The 21,075-nt window shown below is 51.5% G+C and overlaps 5 protein-coding genes across 5 annotated transcripts; 4 read left to right on the top strand and 1 right to left on the bottom strand.

Moving 5' to 3' along the window:
* Positions 1-750: 750 nt before the first annotated feature.
* Positions 751-2,913, bottom strand: ftmC (cytochrome P450 monooxygenase ftmC; the record flags this gene model as incomplete). Its single annotated transcript, XM_024831713.1, has 7 exons — positions 751-1,114; positions 1,207-1,308; positions 1,378-1,676; positions 1,748-1,869; positions 1,965-2,675; positions 2,702-2,839; positions 2,863-2,913. 7 exons carry the CDS (start codon positions 2,911-2,913, stop codon positions 927-929), a joined length of 1,611 nt encoding a protein of 536 aa, XP_024683415.1. The 3' UTR covers positions 751-926.
* A 455-nt stretch (positions 2,914-3,368) lies between these two features.
* ftmD (O-methyltransferase ftmD) lies at positions 3,369-5,070 on the top strand. Its single transcript, XM_024828843.1, has 3 exons — positions 3,369-3,800; positions 3,870-4,391; positions 4,454-5,070. Exons 1-3 carry the CDS (start codon positions 3,585-3,587, stop codon positions 4,961-4,963), a joined length of 1,248 nt encoding a protein of 415 aa, XP_024683414.1. The 5' UTR covers positions 3,369-3,584; the 3' UTR covers positions 4,964-5,070.
* Positions 5,071-5,445: 375 nt separating this feature from the next.
* P174DRAFT_479619 (cytochrome P450) lies at positions 5,446-7,313 on the top strand (the record flags this gene model as incomplete). Its single annotated transcript, XM_024830705.1, has 4 exons — positions 5,446-5,493; positions 5,658-5,674; positions 5,834-7,106; positions 7,131-7,313. The coding sequence occupies 4 exons, from the start codon at positions 5,446-5,448 to the stop codon at positions 7,311-7,313; spliced, it is 1,521 nt and encodes a 506-aa protein (XP_024683413.1).
* Positions 7,314-7,973: 660 nt separating this feature from the next.
* P174DRAFT_368395 (aromatic prenyl-transferase) lies at positions 7,974-9,349 on the top strand (the record flags this gene model as incomplete). Its single annotated transcript, XM_024822224.1, has 2 exons — positions 7,974-9,160; positions 9,223-9,349. The coding sequence occupies 2 exons, from the start codon at positions 7,974-7,976 to the stop codon at positions 9,347-9,349; spliced, it is 1,314 nt and encodes a 437-aa protein (XP_024683412.1).
* A 3,181-nt stretch (positions 9,350-12,530) lies between these two features.
* Positions 12,531-20,418, top strand: P174DRAFT_458446 (nonribosomal peptide synthase; the record flags this gene model as incomplete). The annotated part of the gene is made up of 4 exons (XM_024829666.1): positions 12,531-15,706; positions 15,740-17,624; positions 17,663-20,155; positions 20,239-20,418. 4 exons carry the CDS (start codon positions 12,531-12,533, stop codon positions 20,416-20,418), a joined length of 7,734 nt encoding a protein of 2,577 aa, XP_024683411.1.
* Positions 20,419-21,075: the final 657 nt, after the last annotated feature.

Raw genomic sequence — 21,075 nt, 5'->3', positions numbered from 1 at the left:
TCCCAGCTATGTATACATTACCTGAAACAAGTCTGTATTAACTTATACAAGAGTGAGCCCCTTCTTCCCCTCAGCTTGACTTACTGCAGGTCGTTAGATGGCCGCCTAGTTATTTGACTGTGACAATAACATATTCATTTACCTGTTGCTCCAGCTTTCAATAACCCCGCGACTAGAACAATATTAGCCTGGGAAGTAGGAGGGGCGACAACATTTGAAGTTGATAAGACTATGGCTCAACGAAACATTCCAGTCATATAATGGACACTAGGTCTTTAGCCTAGCAGGGAAATAAATGTACGGATTTTTTTCAAGAGGCGGTACAAGTTTTCGACGGAATCTGGCATTGAGCGCACGCAAGAGGGGAGGCACAACAGATTCAAGGCTTAATGATGAGGATCCCCCCTGCAAGAAGTTAGAGAGTCGTCATAAGAGTAACTAGATAATTTCTCTTCTACCTTAAGTACTACCACTCTCTACCTTTAAAACTCGCTTTAACAGTTAATAAAGCTTGTTGTGCAGTACCATAGAAATTATTCTATCTATAGTTGAGAGGCTTTTAGAGTCTATTAACAGGATTTATATAGGCTTTATGCACTTCTCTGGGAGTCTTAACGAAGCCTTAACTCCAGTTAAGAGGGTTTATCCACAAGCAAAAAAGATGGCAGAGTACACTACTACTACTACTACCAACAAGTTTAAAAGTTAATAACGTATCAAAAGGATTGTTACCTTAGTCACATCCATGGAGGAAATTGTTCAAGTATGAGTATATCGCGGTGGAAAAGTTTGGCAATTTCGCAGGACGTATGAACCAGCTCATGGCCGCCTCTGACAGCCAGGCAAGATTAAACGTAACCAGACAGACTTCTTCCTTAAGCCCGTAGAGCCCACTACTTCCACTGGACGCTTGGCCCTCCCAGCATCTACCCACGCTTAGTAAGAATAACAGGCATATGCTCAATCCCCATAGCAAAGTGATCGTCCGCAGCCTCCATCCACCGTGTTTCATCCTCATTCGTCGGGAAAGTCATGTCGAATGTCATGACCAACCGCGCCACAGTAGTGCGGAGATTCAACATGGCAAGTGGCTTTCCGATGCATGAGTACGGGCCTGTTCGAGTTGGGATAGCCCCCTATCAGCACTACAACAGAAAAACTAACAAGACCCAAGGTAGAGGGTGAGATGCGAAGAAGTGCACTTACCTATTCCGAAGGGGCCAAACGCGGATTTGTCCCTCACCAGGTTCGGGTATTTGTACCACCGTTCGGGAATAAAGGTCGAGGGATCAACGTACGCAGCTTCAGCTATGGGATGGGTTGAATAGGGTTAGACGCATAGTAGCATATCAGAAAGCACAGCGGGGTACCACATACATCTGCCCAAACTCCACTGCGGCGTATAAACATTCATCCCCCCTGGGATCCTCACATCCCTAACCACAATACCCTCCGGCGGCGTCTTGCGCGGAATTGCAGCGGGGATTGGCGGGTGCAGTCGGAAAGTCTCGTTGATGAACCCGTTGAGATGCGGGAGCTTCGCGATGTTGTCGTGTAGGTACTCGCCGTTGCTCTCGACAGGGATTGGGTCTAGCTCACTGCGAAGCTTTGACACTTCGTCGGGGTGCCGCGCGAGTTCGTAGACTATGGCTGTTAGGCTTGTTGCTGTTGTGTCGCTGTGGGATTTTTGTTTAGCTGGTTTCTTTGACAAAATTGGGGGAGATTTGATGGGAGACGGTAGACCGACCTTCCGGCTGTGATAATCAGCATGGCGTCTCCCATCAGCACGTTCTTCTCCTCTTCAGAGGGGCTTCGGCCGTTTAACGGCGCTATTAAAGACGTAAAGACATCGGGAATCTTCACTTCGTCCTGCATGCGACACAGTCAGTCTCTCCAGAAGAATCCATACACCTTTATTGTGATCGTGGGTCAGAGAGCAGGGATGGGAGGAAAAAGGGACGTACGTTTAACCGCTTCACCAACGTACCCGTCGAAAACTCAATGAACCGATGCCAATCCTTCGATAACCCCAACGAGGGCATCGTAGCAAGCAACCGAAAGAACCAGCTGGGCCACAGCAGCCGATAGCCCGTCAACCCCTTCATCAGCACATCCACAGCCCAATGATTCTTCCGCGCGTCGAGCATATCGAAGCTCTGCGCAAAGGCTAAGTCACCCATGATATCGTAGCTGTAGTATGTAAACCACTTGCTGACATCGACTGGCGAATTCGAAGCTGATCCTAATCCTGCCCCTGCTGTCTCAGCCTGAAGCCTCTGAAATAGTTTCTCCCGATACACCCGAATCCGCTTCTCATATCCGCGCAGCGCGCGATCTCCGAAGCCGCCGCTCCAGACTCTCCGGCGCTGGTCGTGCGAGTCCCGGTCTCTCCACGAGTGCAGGGACATCATGGGGTGTGCGTTGTCGTAGAAGGCGTTCTTGGTGCAGCGAGATTGTGCGCTGTGGACTATCGCCACGGCTTCCGGGTGGATTATGGAGACCTCGGAGGGGCCGATTCGCACGATGGGCCCGTACTCCTCGTGCAGCTGGTGGAAGTACCGGAAGGTTGGTGTTTTGCGGAGGCGGAGGGAGAGCCAGGATACACAGAGGCGGGCGGCACGCGGGCCGGGAAAGCTGCGAAGGGGTGGAAGAGGGTGCGGTAGCAGAGGAGAGAGCTGAAGAGGCCCGTTAGGTAGGTCACTGTGAGCAGGCATGTCTGTTCGAGGATCTCGGTTGGTGATAGAGGGTCCTGTGGTGTCTGTTTGACGTGCAAAAGAGCCGGTATGGCCATCAATAGGCATAGATGAAGCGAAACACAGCGCCATGGGTAGAGATGATGCTCCCCCGTCGAAAATACAAGACATGCGTGACTATACCGATTACGCCAGCAGTAGCCAGGCGACGGGAGTCCATGATTGATATCAGTTCAAAGAGACGCCTTGATGGGGAATTGGGACGAGACGAGCAATGGCCATAATGGGTCCAAGAGACAGTTTGCGCGAGAGAACTCGATTAGAAAAAAAAAAAAAAAAAGGAAAAGAGAAAGAGAAAGAGAAAGCTCTCCTTGCCAACGGTGTCCTCGCAAGTACGGTAGGCGTATAATCAGACCTGCACATTTGTCAACGGCGGACACTTTAGGCAGTGATAATAGCAGGGGATTGGTAGCCACGGCATGTCAGACATGCAAGGGATAGTGACCCATCCCTTCCCACATCGAAGTACAAGAAATGAGGCCAGATAACGGCCGAGTAAGATCCTCTTCCACATTAATGGATGTAGGTGGAAACCCTTGCATGCCGTAGATGCAAGACACACAAAAGCAGCCTTACATGCTTGTTGACTTTATACAACCACAACTCATGTTTCACTGCAGCCAGAATCCGATAGAAAATCCTATTTCACCGTAATGGACAAAACGGCGGTCTGGGAGGGGTATGATTTCTAATCCAGATTGAGCTACAGTGGACCGCGCATTAAGATAGACTCTAAAATGGATATATACAGAAACGTTCGCGTTCATTAGGGTTCAGGCCATTCTCTAACGTACTCTTCTTGACCAGCGTTGATAACACACTATCACTACAATGTCGGATCTCAGAGACCTCGCCCGCAACCTCAGTAAAGCTGTTGAATGTTACGCCGACGAGCTTGACAGGGCAGGATGCACTCCAGACGACTCAAGTCTGACTCTCCTCGGCTCCAAAGGCCTGGCAGCCAGGGAAGACATCATCATCGGCGCAGAGAACATCCTCCAGCGCGCTCGCGGCCCCGTCGCAACCCTAATTGGGTTCATGGAATCAGTGAGCGCCCGCTCCTCAGATAACTATTCCCCTTCTTTTCCAATCTAATACCTTCGTCGCAATATCTAGGCTGTCGACCTCGGCACAATCCAAACCCTCATCCGGCTCGGCGTCCCGGAGCAAGTCCCCTTCCCGGGCTCCATCACCTACACCGAGCTGGCGGGAAAGCTAACCACCCCCATCTCCCCGGACCTCCTACAGCGCCTTATCCGGTTCTCCCGCCTCGATGGCTTCCTCGACGAAGACGTCTCCGGCGCCGTGAAACACACCCCCGCGTCCGCAATCTTCGTCACCGACGCTAATACCTCGGGGCAAGCAAAGTTCATGGCGGACTTTGGCATCCGGCCGTGCGCGTCCTTGTATGAGTCCATTAGGCTCGATCCGAGTGGTGAGATTCCGCGCCGTGGGCCTCTGGCGGTTATGGCGAGGGAGGAGCCGGGTATCGGCGAGGGCCCGACATTCTTTGAGGTGCTGGAGAAGGATGCTACGAATCAGGCGCGGTGGCATGATGCCATGGCCGTGCATGATGACTCGGTCATTCGGCTTGTTGCGCAGGCGTATGATTGGGGGAGCGTGCAGAGCCTTGTCGATGTAAGATGCTATCCCGCAGGACAGCTCTGATATTTCACTGACACCTCTGCCCCTTGATCTAGATTGGCGGCTCCGAAGGCCATGTCGCAACCGTAATCGCAAAGGCCTTCCCCAACATAACCATAACCGTGCAAGACCGCCCCGAGGTCATCGCGCGGGCGCGGTCCCGGACTACCCAACACCCGCGCGTCTCCTTCGCCGAACACGACTTCTTCGCCCCGCAGCGCCTCACCGCAGACGCGTACTTCCTCCGCCTGATCCTGCACGACTGGAACGACGCGGACGCTGCTCGGATCATCCGCCAGATCATCCCGGCTATGCGGAATGGTTCGCGGCTGCTTATCATGGACGCGGTACTGCCGGAGCCCCGCGGTGAGGGCTCTGGCTCGGTGCTGAGGGAGAGACAGCTGCGGAGGAGTGATATTGGGATGTTTACGCTGTTCTCCGCGAAGGAGAGGAGTTTGGTGCAGATGAGGAAGTTGGTGGAGGGGTGTGATGGCAGGTTGAGGTTTCTGGGGGTGAGGACCCCGCCGGGGAGTCATGCTAGTTTGATGAGTTGGGTTCGTGAGTAGACCTCTATTCCGCTTCGCACGCGGATGCTGGGAATATGGCCAGAGATTGGATTGTTCTCTGCACCAAACGAGCAAGCTATGTGAGAGCCGCTAGTTAGTCAATTAACCCACTTATGTAATGATGCCTACTTCATCAAGTAAGCCATAATGTCCTGGATTACTCTATCGACGTGGTTTACAAAAATCACCTAGTATTGAAGGGTTGGGCTCGCGACTCGCCCCTGAGATAGTATCGGCAGCTATAAATTATCAATTTCCTGGTCTACCAGGTATCTGCGTCTTAGCAGCACATCCACACCGGGTGGTGTTCTTGATACGGATATTTTCGATTCAGGCTGTAATGGAGCTGCTGCCTTCGCAGTTCGTTGATTGGCACACGGCAGACGAACTGTAGAGGCCAGCAGTTACCTTTCCGAGGAATGCCTTGTCGCAAGGAGAGGATGCTGTGTTATGAGAAGGGTTATGCAACAACTGTACACAGAATGTCTGTCTTACCGAAAATCCTAGCTTACGCAGTGGCTGAAGCAGGGGTTGAATCCGCTGGAATTGCTGCACTACCACCCAGCATTACAACCCTCAGCCCCTGGATATAGGAAGGATAGGATAGCTAAAAGCCTTGTTCAAGCCCTGTTCATCACGAGCCGTTGGCCGCTCGCCGTCCCGTTGTCTTCCAGTTTCCATCTATCCGCCATAGCCGGTCCTGTATTTTTGGTGTGTCAACATGAGCTACAGCAAGTTCTCTCAGGGCTCCTCCCCCTTTCAACGCTTCCTTTCAGGTCCATTCTCCAGCCAATCTTCATGGGCAGGCGCTGTTCTTCTCGGAGTCGCCTTACTCGCTTTAATCCGCCATGTGCGTGGAAGTAAGTCCAGTGGCAGCCAGCTCCCTCTACCCCCTGGCCCTCCAGGTCTACCAGTCATCGGCAACCTCCTGCAAGCCCCAAAGGAGGCCCCATGGAAGAAATATAAAGAATGGAGCAACAAATACGGACCCATCATGTCGATCCGCAACGGGCAGAACGTATTCATCATCATCACCTCGTTCGACATCGTCAAGGACTTCCTCGAGAAGAACAACAGTGTCTTCAGCTCCCGACCACACCTGGTCGTCATCGAGCGCGCCTCTGGCGGCCTCGCGACCTCATTCCTCCCCTACGGCCCGCAGTGGAACTCCCACCGTCTCCTCCGGGGAAACGTCCTCAAACCCGCCATGGCAGTCAAGTACCGGCCCGTTCTCGACACGGAAAGCAAGCAGATGCTACACGAGGTGCTATCAATGAACAACCTCCCGCAGACCCTCCGCCGCCAGGCTGCCAGCACCTTCCTCACAATCGCCTACGGCTACCGCCTCCCCGTCGAGCCGCCCGAGATCCAAGAGATGGAGGAGCTCGTCTCGTACATGGCGACGATCAGCGAGGCGTGCTTCCGAGGCACAAGTGTTCTCGCTGAGTTCTTCCCGTTTGCGCAGTACCTCCCGGGGAACTCGTGGTGGAAGGAAGAAGCCGATAAGATCGCGGCCAAGCTGACGAGGTTCTACGTCCAGAAGTGGCGTGCCGGCCTCGAGACGTCCGCCTGGAACTGGACGAAGGAGTACAACGTGCACAAGGAAGCGCAGCCCATGGACGAGCTAGAGCGGGCGTATACGATCGGCTCGATCTACGAGGCGTCGCTTACGCCGTTTGAGATCCTGCTTATCGTTATCCTCGCGGCGCTGTATAACCCTGAGGAAACGCGCAGAATCCAACGGGCTATTGACGCTGTCGTAGGCGGGGCCAACCGTATGCCCGAGAGCAGTGACATGGCCCAGCTCCCGCAGATTCTCTTCTTCGTGCACGAGGCCCTGCGCTGGCGGCCCTTCTCCCCGCTCGCCGCACCGCGCGCCGTCAGCAAGGAGGTCGAGTACCAGGGGTACCGGATTCCAAAAGGCGCAACGATCGTCGTGAACCAGTGGGCGATGGACCACGATGAGAACATCTTTGCGGACCCCTTCAAATTCCGGTACTCGCGGTGGGAGGAGAAGCCTGATCTCCCACACATCTCGTTTGGGTTCGGACTGCGCGGGTGTCCCGGGCAGCATCTTGCAAGGGAGTACTTGTTTATTTCGGTTGCGCGCTTGCTCTGGGCCTTTGACTTTAACCATCCAACGGTTAACGGGGAGGTTGTTGTGCAGGATTTGGAGAAGCTGTTTTGCCCGCGCACTCCCATTGCATTCTTCAACCAGGTGCCGTACTCCTTTAAGGTGGATATTACGCCAAGGGATGAGAAGCGGGAGGCTCTGATTGAGAGGGAGTGGGAGGGCGCTGAGAAGGATGTGAACGTGCTGTTGGATCGGGTTATGCCACTTCCTAACTAGAGGAATGGGTTTTCTGTGGTTCCATGCTGGAGGTTTACGATCGGGTGTTGACGCGGAAAGGAGTATGCATAGTAGTCTACATGATGAGTTAATGCTATTGGCTATTCGCTATTTGCTATCCTCAAGCTGTTCCCTGTAGTTGAATCAACAATCTTTTTGCCCACGAGGTATTCTCCAAGAAAGAACAAAAAAAGAAAAGAAAAAGAAAAGAATTCTGCTTCCATTCAACATGAGCAAAGCCATGCGCGGGTTTCTCTAGGGTACACATGGGGACTTTTACTAGCACACCGCATTTTCTTAGCTTAGGCCGGGCTCTACAGTATTTGCCGAACGATGACTCCCTTGCGGGTGGATAGTTTCGCGGCAGGCAAAACCGCTGCAACTATACAGTTATGTCGCCCTCCCCCCGGTCAGGAATGTACTGTGGACTGACCCCCTGCATTCTTGCATACACGCATGTTGCATGGTAAATTGCGGTCTGGAGGGTCAGTAAGCCCACCATCATCTTTGAGTATAAACCCTAGCTGTGTAGTGTGATGCTGGTCATGCCTTCGTGACTCCCACTATACTCCTCCCTATTCTCTCAGCCATACCCACCACCAAATCGATATGACCCCATTGATTGCCGCCGCCTCCGTGGTCCCTCCTCGCCTTGAGGAAATGAGAAGTAAGGGTGTCCAGCTGACAACTGGCGGCCAACCTACAACGCTTCCCTCATCCATCGTCCATGCCTCCAACATTCCCATCAACGACGACATCGAAGCCTGGTGGAACGACTGTGGCCCCCTCTTCGAGCGCTTCCTCCAAGCAGGAAAATACGCCCTCCACCAGCAATTCCAGTACCTCCTCTTCCTCCGCAACCACCTTATCCCAGCGCTCGGTCCACACCCGCAGAAATGGCGCAGCACAATCACCCGCAGCGGCCTGCCCATTGAGTACAGCATCAACTTCCAAACGGACGGCAAGCCCACGCTGAGGATCGGGTTCGAGCCCGTTAGTATCCTCTCCGGAAACTCAGCGGACAGATACAATCAGCTCGCGCCCGCGGATCTCACCAGCGTGCTAGGGAAACTACCGCTCCTGGCTGATTTCGACGCGAGGCTGTATCACCACTTCACCAACGACTTCGCGCTCTCAAAAGCCGACGAAGCATCTCTTCAGCAACAAGGCGTCACGCCAGAGAAAGGCCACGTCGTCTCGCAAGCCGCCTTCGGCTTCGACCTCAAGGGCGACCGCATAGCGGTCAAGGGCTACGTCTTCTGCGGCCGCAAAGCCCTGGCAACGCACACGCCCGTCGGAGAGTTCATCGCGTCCTCCGTAGCCCCCATCACCCCGCTAACGGGCTCCTGCGCAGCCTTCGCCCTCGTGCACGAGTACATGACCGAGACCTCGGGTTATAACGAATTCACTTTCCTCAGCTGGGACTGCATCGAGCGCACGCAGTCGCGCCTGAAGATCTACGGCGTCCACAACGAAGTAACACCCCGGAAACTCGCGGAGATGTGGACGCTGGGCGGGCGGCTCGAGGGCATCCCAGAAATCATGCAGGGTCTGCAGCTCGCTCTAAAACTATGGCTTGCGCTTGGTCTGGACGAGGCGGATGATTGCGCGTATACAGGTCGCTTCGACGATGGGATTACCTCTGGGGACGGCGAGGTGTCTTCGCCGATTCTGTGGAACTTCGAGTTCAATCCGGGGAAGCGGTACCCCCTTCCCAAGGCGTATTTTCCGATTCATGGCAGGCAGAGTGATCGGCATGTTGCGGGGGCGCTGGGGAGGTTCTTTGGGGAGCTTGGGTGGAAGAAGCTTGCGGGGGGTATACTGAGATGGTGGAGGGCTTATAGTAAGTTTTGTTTTCCTTTTTCTTCCTTCCCTCAACTCCCTTGGCCTGTATCTCATCTCGATGTAGTCCCGATCGCGATATCTCGCAGACCTCTCGTCTGCAGTCGTGGTTGTCGTTTGCGTTTACCGAGGAGAGTGGTCCATATATGAGCGTGTATTATCACTCTTCGGATGCGTACCCGTGGTCCGACTAGGGCAGGCACGAGTAAAGCCAGCTGGGAAGGAGATGCCTTTGTCATCTCCGCATTTCTCTACTCTGAGCACACTATTTCAAGGAAGGCCAAAGATGCTACTGCGCAAGAGAGACGTTTACAAAAGCAGTGGGAGAAAGTGCATGGATACCCGCCACCATCAGCACCTACACAGGAGAATGAGGAATGAGGTAATACACCCCCTTAGCTTAGGCGCACACCCTTCCATCTTAGGCATACACCCCCTTGCGTGAAAGATTTGAGGTGGTTGGAGAACGTTATAGGGATGTGGCCCATGTGGGTGCTTGGGTAATATTGCAGGAATCGGTAGTTGTGTAAATCTCCAGCTATATGAAGCAGGGAGATAGCAGTCCACAAGGATACAAAATACCTATCAAGTAGTGGTTCGATACGTTCCCCCCTCAGCCCCTCCCCTCAGCACTGTCTTCCCTAATATCTTCGAGAGAAAGCCTCGCCTTATCTCCGGTGCTTCCAATAACCCTCCCAACAACTGGCTTCATTTATTCGGACGCAACAGGTTGCCAGGTGGGTCTTGTGTATCTCCAGTAATATACTACCCAATAGCTAGGGCTAACCAATTACGTCTTCGGCCTTGGTAATGTTAAGCGTGGGCCTTGCGAAACCGTTCCTTTGGGAAAAAACCGCTGATTGAAATAGAATAGAGCTCTTACTGTGCCTTGTCTGTACAAAAAATGAATACCTGCCTTGTATACTGGCTGCATCCAAAAGCCCGAGCAACATGACTTGCTGTGCCTCACTGTTATCCACTCCTTTCCGGTGGTTTTACTATGACAAGCAGGCATCTACCGTTGGTCCTCCAAACTACCAAAGAGCGGTGATAAATGTAGTCTTAAAAGTGGATATCACACCACGTAAGGGCTATCCCAACAATTTTAATAAGAAAAATGCAATGGTTATAGTGGTCCAGACACGTCAAGGTCCAGATTCTGGATTCCACAACATGAGCCCCATGAGCAACTGCGTCTATCGTTTTTATATCTGCACATTCTTCCAAGAATCAGTAGATCACCTGCCATACATTGTCCCCATGTAAGGTAGCAACCAAGGTGCCAAGAAGTTCAATCCATTCTTACATACTTTCTATTAGCCTTGTTTGTTGCAATGCGACGCAAGAACGTTTTGCCAATCTCGATATCTGGCATATTTTACAAGGGTGTTGCATCGCCTTGGCCTTTCAAAGGACAGACTGTAACGAGGAAAGTATGTGTGCAGCGCAACAGAGATAATTTACAGGTTGTCTGTCAGTACAGACAAGTAGATGTCCAGCGCTATGCAGACTGTCAATCAGTAAATCCCGAACTAACGGGGTTACTATGTATACACGAAGCTACTTATCATGTGCAGGTCAACCTTACATGTCATCGGAGGGAAGAATAAGAAGCTGTACTGAGCTGCTTGTTGACGGATTTACATAGAGCTGAATGTGTGTGCCCCCTGACTGGCAATCGCTTTTCCTCAGATGGTTTATTCCGGCTTTACGGCGATGTTTGTGCTCCGATGTTGTATCCGCGGGGGCGCCAGCATGCAGTGCCATTGTGCTGGCTCAGTCCAGTCTTAAAACAATTTGCATCGCTAGAAAAACTGCCACCCTCCGTGTCCCGTCACGATAGACCTTCCATCGCATAATGGCCTCAGCTCCGCCACCAACGCCCTTGTTTCGAATATTTAAATGCCACCATCGCGGATGTAAATGCGAGTGGTCCAAGCAATAAAAGCGCATACCATAGCATGGTCAACCGTCTGAGGAAGACGAAGCCAAGGGCTGCTGATCTTTGCCACATTCTCAATCATTTCTAATCTTTTGTTGGGGGTTCATCATAGCCCAACCCCTCGCCTTAGGCGATATGCAGGATGTTACTATCGCTATCTCTGTACGTACATCTATTTGCGGTGAGCCATACTTACCGACGAACTTGGAGCCTCGTCAGGGCCTGCGGTGGCCCAAGCCCGATGCTGTGTTTCTGCGGCCTTCACGGTGCGCGGCTTCGAAATCCCTGGGATGCCTCTGCAAAGTCCAGTACCGCACCTAAGGTGCTCCTGTCTTACCATAACCTCCTTACCTTGCCTCCTCAACATATCTGATGTATTTGAATGTTCTTTCTGATCCTCCATGGTGATTCCTTGCACAGCTCGCTTAGCCATGGGCAGTCTACCACACTTGCACCACTACTCATTTCAAAAATTGATTGGTTAATTAATTTGGAGATCATGGAGCCTTAGCCAACTTGAAGGATTGTAGCTAGAGCGTTTACTCCATTGAGATATCTGGACTCGTGTATTGCATATATAAGGGGTCTTTTTAGGCCAAAGGATCAAGCCTTATTCGTCTTGTCAAAACTCTTAACACTTTCGTGCAGTCCGCTGGGTCATACAGTCCTCTATATTCCTCGGCTCGTTGTGCAAGTAACTATGGCATCATTATTTCCCTCCTTCTCGAAGCCAGGTGATATGGATGGTGACCATATCTACCAACAAGATATAAAGGCTGGCATAGGCGTCGGTCAACCAAGTGCTTCTCAGCATCTTGTGGATTTCAGATCTCTCGTTCCTTTGGCGAAAGCAGGCTGGGCCCTTTTGCTTTCCAAGTACACTGAAACCTGCAGACCAATTTTTGGCGTGATTGAAGAGGGCAGGGATACGGTATGTAACGAGTATGGAGAAGACAGCACTAAATTGGCGGCCAACGTCGAGAAATGGGTTGTCCACGAAGACGGACGTCGACCTTTGCATGAGGCTGTGCAGACTTTGAATATTCAAACATGGCGGGAGGCTAGCTCTAAGCTGAGCCAAAGAGAGTTCAACACGGTTCTATGGGTGAAATGGCCGGGTGGACAAGTGGGCCCAAAGAGGAACACTAAGGACCAACTTGATCAGGCCGAGCAATGTGTGAGTGTACGTTGCGAGCGTTTAGTATCTATTTTCTGATACCTGCTTAGCTGACCTCTACCTATAGCTAAGCGACTTATTGATCACCTTGGATTGCAGTCAGCAGCCGCCTCAGCTCTCGTTGAAGTTTTCTCCGTCGTTTCTGGGCCACAGTCATGCGTTGGCGGTGCTTAACTCGTTGAACCATATCCTGGTAACCGTGATGACGGAACCTCAGACAGCGGTGGCGGATATCTGCCTTGTTGGCAGGCGTAACATGGATATTGTGGCTCGATGGAACCACCCGGGTCTCCTGGACCAGCCGGAGCTTTGCATTCATTCCGTCTTTGCCAAGCAATGTCTCCAATATCCAAACGCAGAAGCCGTCCATGCTTGGGACGGGTCGTTGTCCTATGCAGACGTGGATGCGTTGTCTGGCGGCATAGCAGATCATCTGACATCTCTGGGCGTAGTTCCCGAGAATGTGGTACCGATTTATATGGAAAAGTCAAAGTGGGTCGTAGTTTCGATTCTGGGAGTCCTTAAAGCGGGCGGAGCATTCACACTTCTTGATCATTCTTTCCCTTTGGATCGCGTGAGGATGATGTGTAATGATGTCGGAGCGTCCGTGGTCATTACCTCTCGCTCGTTGATCCCCAAAGCGAGTGCTCTGGGCCTCGAAATTTTTTTGGTACCTGACAACCTGGCCAGCGCCGCGACTGTAGCGTGCTCGGCTCGCTTACCCGTGGTCAAACCAAGGAACGCCGCTTATATTGCTTTTACCTCTGGATCGACTGGAAAACCTAAAGGCATTGTGGTGGAGCACCGATCGTTCTGTGCCAACATGCTGGCCAACCAGCGAATGCATAACCTGGACGAGACATCGCGGGTTCTGCAATTTGCCTCGTTTGCTTTCGATATCAGCATACTGGAGCTACTGATGCCGCCGATGGTAGGGGCATGTGTATGCATTCCGTCTGAGGACCAACGGGTGAACGCTCTATCCAGTACTATCGAGGAATTTGAGGTGAACTGGCTGGAGCTCACACCATCAGTAGCAAGGTTGGTGTCACCAGACTCTATTCCGCGCGTCAAAACACTTTTACTTGGTGGCGAACCAATGAATCCGCATGACCTGCGTACCTGGCTCAAACACGTCCAATTAATTGGGGCGTACGGTCCAGCCGAGTGCAGTGTTGTCACGACCTTGCGCCGTCACACCGATGACTCGAATATATCCAACATCGGCCGTGCGCATGGCGGCCACTGCTGGATTGTTAATCCTGAAGACCATGATCGACTCTCCCCAATTGGATCTGTTGGCGAGTTGGTGATTAGCGGCCCGCTGGTTGCTCGCGGTTATATTAACCAGCCTGATCAGATGGCGTTCATCCAACCGCCAAAATGGGCCTCGCTCTTTCATATATCACCCAACGAGAGGTTCTACAAGACAGGCGATCTTGTACGATGGGACCTGAACGAAGACGGATTACAGTTCAAAGGGCGAAAAGACACGCAAGTGAAGCTACATGGACAGAGGCTGGAGCTGCAAGAGGTCGAGTACCAAGCGGAGCAATTCAGACCTGGTAGTATGGTAGCTGCAGCTGAGGTCCTTGAACTGGACCATGGTATGGACGCCAAAATACTTGCTTTGTTCCTATCGGACAGGGAAAGTTATCCATCAGGAAGCCAAGTGCCCCCTGTCACTCGGCAAGTCAAGTGCTGTGAATGGATTTCCGAATTGCAGGCTTGGTTACAACAAAAACTTCCGAAGTATATGGTGCCAACTTTGTATATTCCGTTGGAAAGTCTACCAATAAGCCCAACCGGGAAGCTTGAAAGGCGAGTGCTGAAAGAGATCGGACGGAAACACGCAGTCTCTAGATCTCTGTCTCGTGAGCCTGGTCCCGGTAAAGTGCCGGGAGACGACGCTCGTCCTCTGTCTAAGATAGAGAGATCATTGAAGCGTGTCTTTTCCGGGGTGCTCGGTGTCCCCGAAGGTGCATTTGTGCCGGAAGATGCGTTCTTCTCATTAGGAGGGAATTCGGTCACAGCCATCAAGGCCGTCTCCCGCGCGAGGGAAGAGGGATTGGCCCTGAGCGTCGCCGATATCCTATCTCTACAGACCGTGTCTCGACTAGCGAAAATTGCTCGCAAAACAGAGGCCTTAGAAGCCATTCCCCGTTTTAGCCTGATTGCGAATCCTCGGGTGAATATCGGCGTTGCTGCTACCCAATGCCAAGTAGAAGCGGAACATATTGAGGATATCTATGGCTGCACACCGGTGCAGGAGGGGCTGATGGTGCTTTCTACCAAGCGTCCTGGATCACTTGTGGGACAGTTCTCGTTCTATGTACCAGGTGACGTTGGATTGGACCTCTTAGAAGCGGCCTGGAACCAAGTAGCCATATCCAACCCTATCCTGCGCACGCGAATTGTGGCAGGAGAGAATAACAGGCTAATGCAGGCCGTAGTGAAAGGGGTTCCAAGACTTATTCACCGGAGAACTTTGAGGGAGTGCGTCGATGCCTTGAGCCCAGAGCCAATGCAACTTGGGGATCCTCTGACTCGCGTGGCTTTTGCTGTGACCGGCGACGAGAGTGATTCCGGACCCGTACTTATCCTTGCAATGCATCACGCCGTCTTCGATGGCCGGTCTTATATGTGCATTCTGGAGGATCTTCATAATGCAATGCTGGGCGGCTTGGTTGCTTCGCGACCGCAATTCAATCATCTCATTAAGCATATAGCCCAATTGGATCCAACTCCTGCAATGTCATATTGGGCCCAGGAGTTTGATGGTCTTCAGGCTCCGGTGTTTCCTACCCCCGTCGAACATTGGACTCCTACAGAGAAACCGTGCATTGAAAAGAAAAGCTTTGCATTGGGAACGATCCACGATGGAGGCATTACACTCACAACCACTCTCCGCCTTGCATGGGCGATGGTTCAATCCTCCCATACCTGCTATAATGACGTTTTTTATGGGATGACGGTGTCCGGATGCAACGCCCCCATACCCCAGATTGAGGAAATAGCTGGTCCAACGATTGCGACATTTCCCACCCGCGTTCTAATCGATCCAGACCAGTCTGTTCAGGCGGCGCTGGACTCAATTGTGCAAAATGATATTGCTCGTATACCGTTCGAGCAGGTGGGACTCAGCAATATTTGTCAAGCTAGCGAGCGGGCAGCTTTCGCCTGTGGATTCCAAACGTTGCTCATCATCCAACCAAGCCGCAATGAAAGCCGCTGGCCTACTTTACGGGATCTACCGAGGAATTTCGAACAACAGCAGGGGTTCAACACCTGTTCATTAACGATAGTTATTGAGCTAGGAGCTAATTCTGTCAATGTTGAGGCCATTTTCGATGGGTCTATATTGACAAAGCAAGATACACAGTCCCTGTTAAACCGGTTTGAAGTCATCCTGCAGCAGATTATGGCGGATACGTCCGTCCCATTGCGGTCTATACGAACTTACAGCGACCCTGAACGAGTTCTTCTCAGCCACTGGAGTCGGCCCCGCGTACTGGAACACCCTTCGTACATACACGACCTTATTTTCAGCTGGGGTTCAGCAAACCCAGCAGCAGAGGCTGTTCGTGCATGGGACGGCTCATGGTCGTTTGGTCAGCTACTTGATGTTTCGCGTGCGCTCGCTAGCCATCTAGGCAACCTTGGCGCTTGTCCCGAAACCTACGTCGCTGTTTATATGGAGAAATCCAAATGGTACCCCGTTGCTCTGCTGGGAATATTGCTAACGGGAGCAGCTTTCGTCCTTTTGGATACGAACTTCCCCGTGGATCGCCTACAGAGGATATGCAGCGACGTAAAAGTGAAAACTATAGTTGCCTCGCAACTCATGTCCGAAAAGTGCTCTAGCTTGGGTAGTACCACTGTTCTTAGCGAACAGACTGTGCGCCTGTGGGAGAGAACTACGTACGGCGGGTTTTCAATAGGCTCTCACAGTGGGGCATACGTCGCGTTTACCTCTGGTTCTTCAGGGACGCCCAAAGGCGCCGTTATTGAGCATGCAATGCTTTACCATACGTTTGCCGCGTTCCGAAAAGTGTGCTCACCTCCTCCAGGGTTCCGCAGTCTATTCTTCTCATCCCCAGCCTTCGACATTGCAGTAATGGAAGTATTATTTGTTCTTGCATGCGGCGGTTGTCTATGCGTTCCCTCAGAAGACGACCGATTCAACAATCTGCCCGGGGTAATAAGACAGCTTGGGGTTAATTTCCTCATTCTCACTCCATCTGTCGCGAGAACCTTGGCCCCATCCGAGATTCCGTCCGTACGCACGATGATCCTGTTGGGCGAGGCTGTTCTCGCCTGCGATATCACAACCTGGTCGGACGCAATGTCCTTATATGTTGGGTATGGTCCAGCCGAATGCACACTGCTAACCACAATGTCCCGCCTCGATCGAGTGGACCCAGGACCACCGAAGATTGGAAACCCGTTGAATGGCTCATGTTGGGTAGCTCACCCAAGCGATCACAATCAGCTCGTGCCCATTGGTGTGGTCGGAGAGCTTATAATCGGAGGACCGATTGTTGGGCGTGGTTATATTGGACGACCCAAGGAGAGTGCCGCAGCTTTCATTAAAAACCCGACATGGGCTGCTGAGTTCGGGATCCCCGGAGACCAACGTCTGTACAAAACTGGGGATCTAGTGAAATACAACTGGGATGGCAGTTTACGAATTATCGGTCGCAAGGACACCCAAGTGAAGCTGCGTGGGCAGCGAATCGAGCTAGAAGAGATTGAACAGTGCGTTCGGAACTACAAATCCAACATGACAGCCGTGGCAGACGTGCTTCAATTCAGCGACACTCCAGGCCAACAAGTTGTGCTATTTATCAACACCGATGACGCTATGAGGACCACCGAAAATGCCCAGTCCAAGGAACAGGATGAGCTGTTCACTCCGCTGACACCAGATCTGGAGATGACTCTATCCGGTTTAAGGGAACATTTGGGACGTGTTCTGCCTTCATTCATGGTTCCTTCCGCGTTCATTTACTTAAGGCATCTTCCGTTGACTCCAAGTGGGAAAACTAATCGAAAAGTACTTCGCGAGCATGCCGCGACGACCAGCAGGAAATCGCTGGAGACCTGCAAAGCACGCGCCCTTTCCACAGCTGGGCCCTCGACTGACCGTGAAAAGTTAGTTCGGAGCATATTTGCGCACGTTCTATCAAAGGAGGAGGATGAGATCGGCATCCATGACAACTTTTTCTCCCTGGGAGACTCGATATCGGCCATGCAAGTGCTCAATGCTTGTCGACGGGAAGGGCTGCATCTCACTATGCCGGAATTTCTGGTGAATAACTCTGCTTCTCTTGTCGCATCCTCGGCAACTGTAAGCCCGCGGGCCGAGCTGCGGAACGTAAGAACCAGACGGGCGAGATATTCCCTCTGAGTCCCATCCAGTCTATGTTCTGTGACATGGCCCCTAACATTCATTCGCGGTTCAACCAATCTTTTTTCGTCGGTGTGGAGCAGGACTACAGCGTTCCCGAATGGGAGCAAGCGTTGCTACAGATTGTTGACCGTCACCCAATGCTGCGGATGCGCCTTGAATCTCGGTATGCACAGATCATTACCTCCGATGTCAAAGGCTCATTCACCTTGTCGAGTCATCAAGTGCTGCAGACTGAAGATGTCTCCGAGATTGTGGAACTAGCTCAAGCAAGGGTGGACCCTGTTAAAGGTCCTCTTCTCGCCGTCGATCTCATCAGCACAGCTCAGGGTGGCCGGTACGCTTCCTTTGTAGCGAGTCATATGGTTGTGGACTTGGTGTCCTGGAGAATATTACTAGACGACCTTGAGAATCTGCTCAAGGGCAGAAGCTTGCCTGTTGAGCATCCATTATCGTTCCAGGAATGGGTAGGCCTGCAAATTGAACAATGCACGGACTACCGTCCTCAGCAAGTATTGCCTTTTGGCATGCCTCTTATTGACACGTCTTATTGGGGCCTGGCGCCACATGAAAATTTGTTCGGAGACGGTCTATTTGAGGAATTTTCACTTGACCTTTGTACAACCCACATCCTCATGGGAGAGGCCAACGAAACATTCGGCTCCCGGCCACAGGACATTTTGAATGCGGCTTTATTGTATTCATTTATGGAGGTCTTTCGAGATCGTGCGCCACCGACCATATTCAATGAGAGCCACGGCCGAGAGCCTTTCAATGCAGATATTGACCCTTTCGGAACTGTCGGTTGGTTTACCACAATTTGGCCCTGTATAGTCGCCCAGGCTCAAGACTATAGTTTTACGGAACTGGTGCGCCGAGTCAAAGACTCGTCCAAGCATGTACCAGGGAATGGACGACCATACTTCAGTTCGCGGTACGTGAGTCCCCACTGCAAGGAAGCTTTCGCATCCCATAGCCCGGTAGAAATCCTTGTCAATTACGCCGGTCAATACCACCAACTTGAGCGTCGAGATTCTCTATTCTCCCAGCCAGCATGGAGACCGGATCCGAGGCTAGACGTTGCTAGGGATATGCCGCGCTTTGCTACATTTGATGTGTCTTTTGAAGTGACCCGAGGCCGACTCTGTGTCTCTTTCTTTTACTCTCGATACTCCAAGAGACAACCCGACATCAGATTATGGATCTCAAAGTTTCAAAGGACCTTAAACGTTGAGGTCCAGCAGCTGATGGGATTGCCACGTCAACTGTCATTGAGTGATATTCCTCTTGTTCATACTGATTACACAGAATTATCTGCTCTGCAGAACATTGTTCAGACCTCCCTGGGGGTGCCTTCCATTTCTTGTGTGGAAGACATCTACCCCTGCTCCGACGCCCATGCGGGCCTTATTGAGGGTTTCACTGGCACCGCCTCTCTACACAAAGTTCGCTCTCTTTGGCAGATCAAAAATACCAAAAATCTGGATGCATGCACCGTCGCTGATGCCTGGAATCGGGTGATCCAGCGGCACGCCGTGATGCGAACTGTTCTCTTGGACTGCGGCCTAAAGGCTCATAAATGGCTCCATGTCGTTATGAAGCAAGTTCCGTCGGATATTCCAATCTTGCATTCTGCCTCGCCTGAGACAGCAAAACAGAAACTAATGCTCCTTGGACAACCCAAGTCAGAGTGGAAACGTCCGTCTAATTTCTTTGCAGTGTGTCAAAGTGCGGAAGGGCAAGTCTTCTTCATGTTCGAGTCGGGGAGTGCTCTCATTGATGCTGCTTCGTTTTCTATTCTTTTGCATGATCTCAATCTGATACTCGACGGAGGAGAGCTCAGCGGACCGTCTCATCGCTATAGGGAATACATATCGTACCTTGGCAAGACACCGAGCAATAAGGGTTTGCTGTACTGGGAGAATGTGCTGTCTGGTGTGCAGCCTTGCCTTTTCCCTCAGCTCCACCCGTGTTCCTCAACTCCTAGTGACATCAGACGGCCGCACACGTTCAAGCGCTTCATGCCAAATTCGGAGCCACTCCACTTGTTCTGTAGAGACAACGGGCTGACCGCAACCAACGTCTTTCAGTTGGCTTGGGCACTTGTGCTGCGACTGTACACAGGTCGTGTTGACGTGTGTTTTGGGACGCTAGTGTCTGGCCGAGACATTCCTCTACACGGTGTCATGGAAACTGTCGGTCCTTTTTTTAACGTTCTCCCATGTAGTTTGCACCTAGCAGGGGAGATCACTCCTCTGCAACTTCTTCGACAGAATCAGGCCGCAATGCAGTTCCGCCTCGAGAATCAGCATTGCTCGCTCCTGGACATTATTAGATGCACCGGGTTGGAGCTGGATGGACTTATAAATACCTGCCTCACCGTGCAGCCTGCATTGTCTTCTTCTTTCTCAGTAAAGTGCAACCAAACGGACGTTGGTTTTGAGCTCCTGGAGTATGACGATCCCACTGAGGTATGCTTAACTTCTTTGAATCATGAACTATTGCAGCTCCTTCGTCGGAAGGCGTTTGTGTCTATTTTACTGACTCAGGCTAGTTTGCCATATGTTGTGTTGTTTTGTTGTCGCCTACAATGTTAGAACTCAACATACGCTATTCCGATACCATCTGCACAATGGAGGATGCCGCCAAAATAGCAGACCATTTTACTGATGCTGTGCACTGGATTGTACATGGCACAAAGGATACTGTAAACCAATTTTCCAAAATTCCCTAGATTCCCCATGATGGTTCTAGTGGTTTGATCAATCGGATTATAAGCCATCTCCAGCTGGCCTATTGACCAGCGTACCCAGGACGTTTCAAGCCAGAGGATATACAGTCTGGTTTTGCAGCAGTTGGAGTAGTTCTCATCCAGTCACACTTAACTACTGCATTTGAGTCCAAATTTTAGAACTTAGCACCTACCTTAACCCATTCTAATTCATCGTAAGTTTTACTATAACAACTAATATTTAGTTTAGCCAAACTATTTCTAGCTGTCAAAAATCAGATAACAAGCCTTCATATGTTCATTCTCTCTCTGCAGTTCCGTCAATGCTGGTGATGACCCAAATCCATCTCTCACATTACTCCATATCATGCGGTATTTTCCAGCATCTCATAAAGCCCCTCTGGGCTTGCGCTTCTGGCACCCACGACATTCTCAGAGCCTTGTTGAGCTCTCAGACAGCATCACATAGGTGTTGGTTCCCTTGCGGGGATGTCTCCAGTTGAACAGGGACTAGACTTGGTTTGAAGAGCACTAATCCCAGTTCAACAAGCAGTGACTCTAGTTCAAATAGTAATCTAGTCTAGTCAAAATCACGCATAAGCTGTTTGTGTGCGTAGTTAATCTTCTGGTAAAGGTCTCTATAGAGCTTATAATAAGTAC

Source organism: Aspergillus novofumigatus (genome assembly GCF_002847465.1).
Source record: "Aspergillus novofumigatus IBT 16806 chromosome Unknown P174scaffold_3, whole genome shotgun sequence".
Taxonomy (NCBI): domain Eukaryota; kingdom Fungi; phylum Ascomycota; class Eurotiomycetes; order Eurotiales; family Aspergillaceae; genus Aspergillus; species Aspergillus novofumigatus.
Note: the sequence above shows the minus strand (reverse complement) of the source record. Positions and strands in the feature narration are given on the sequence as shown.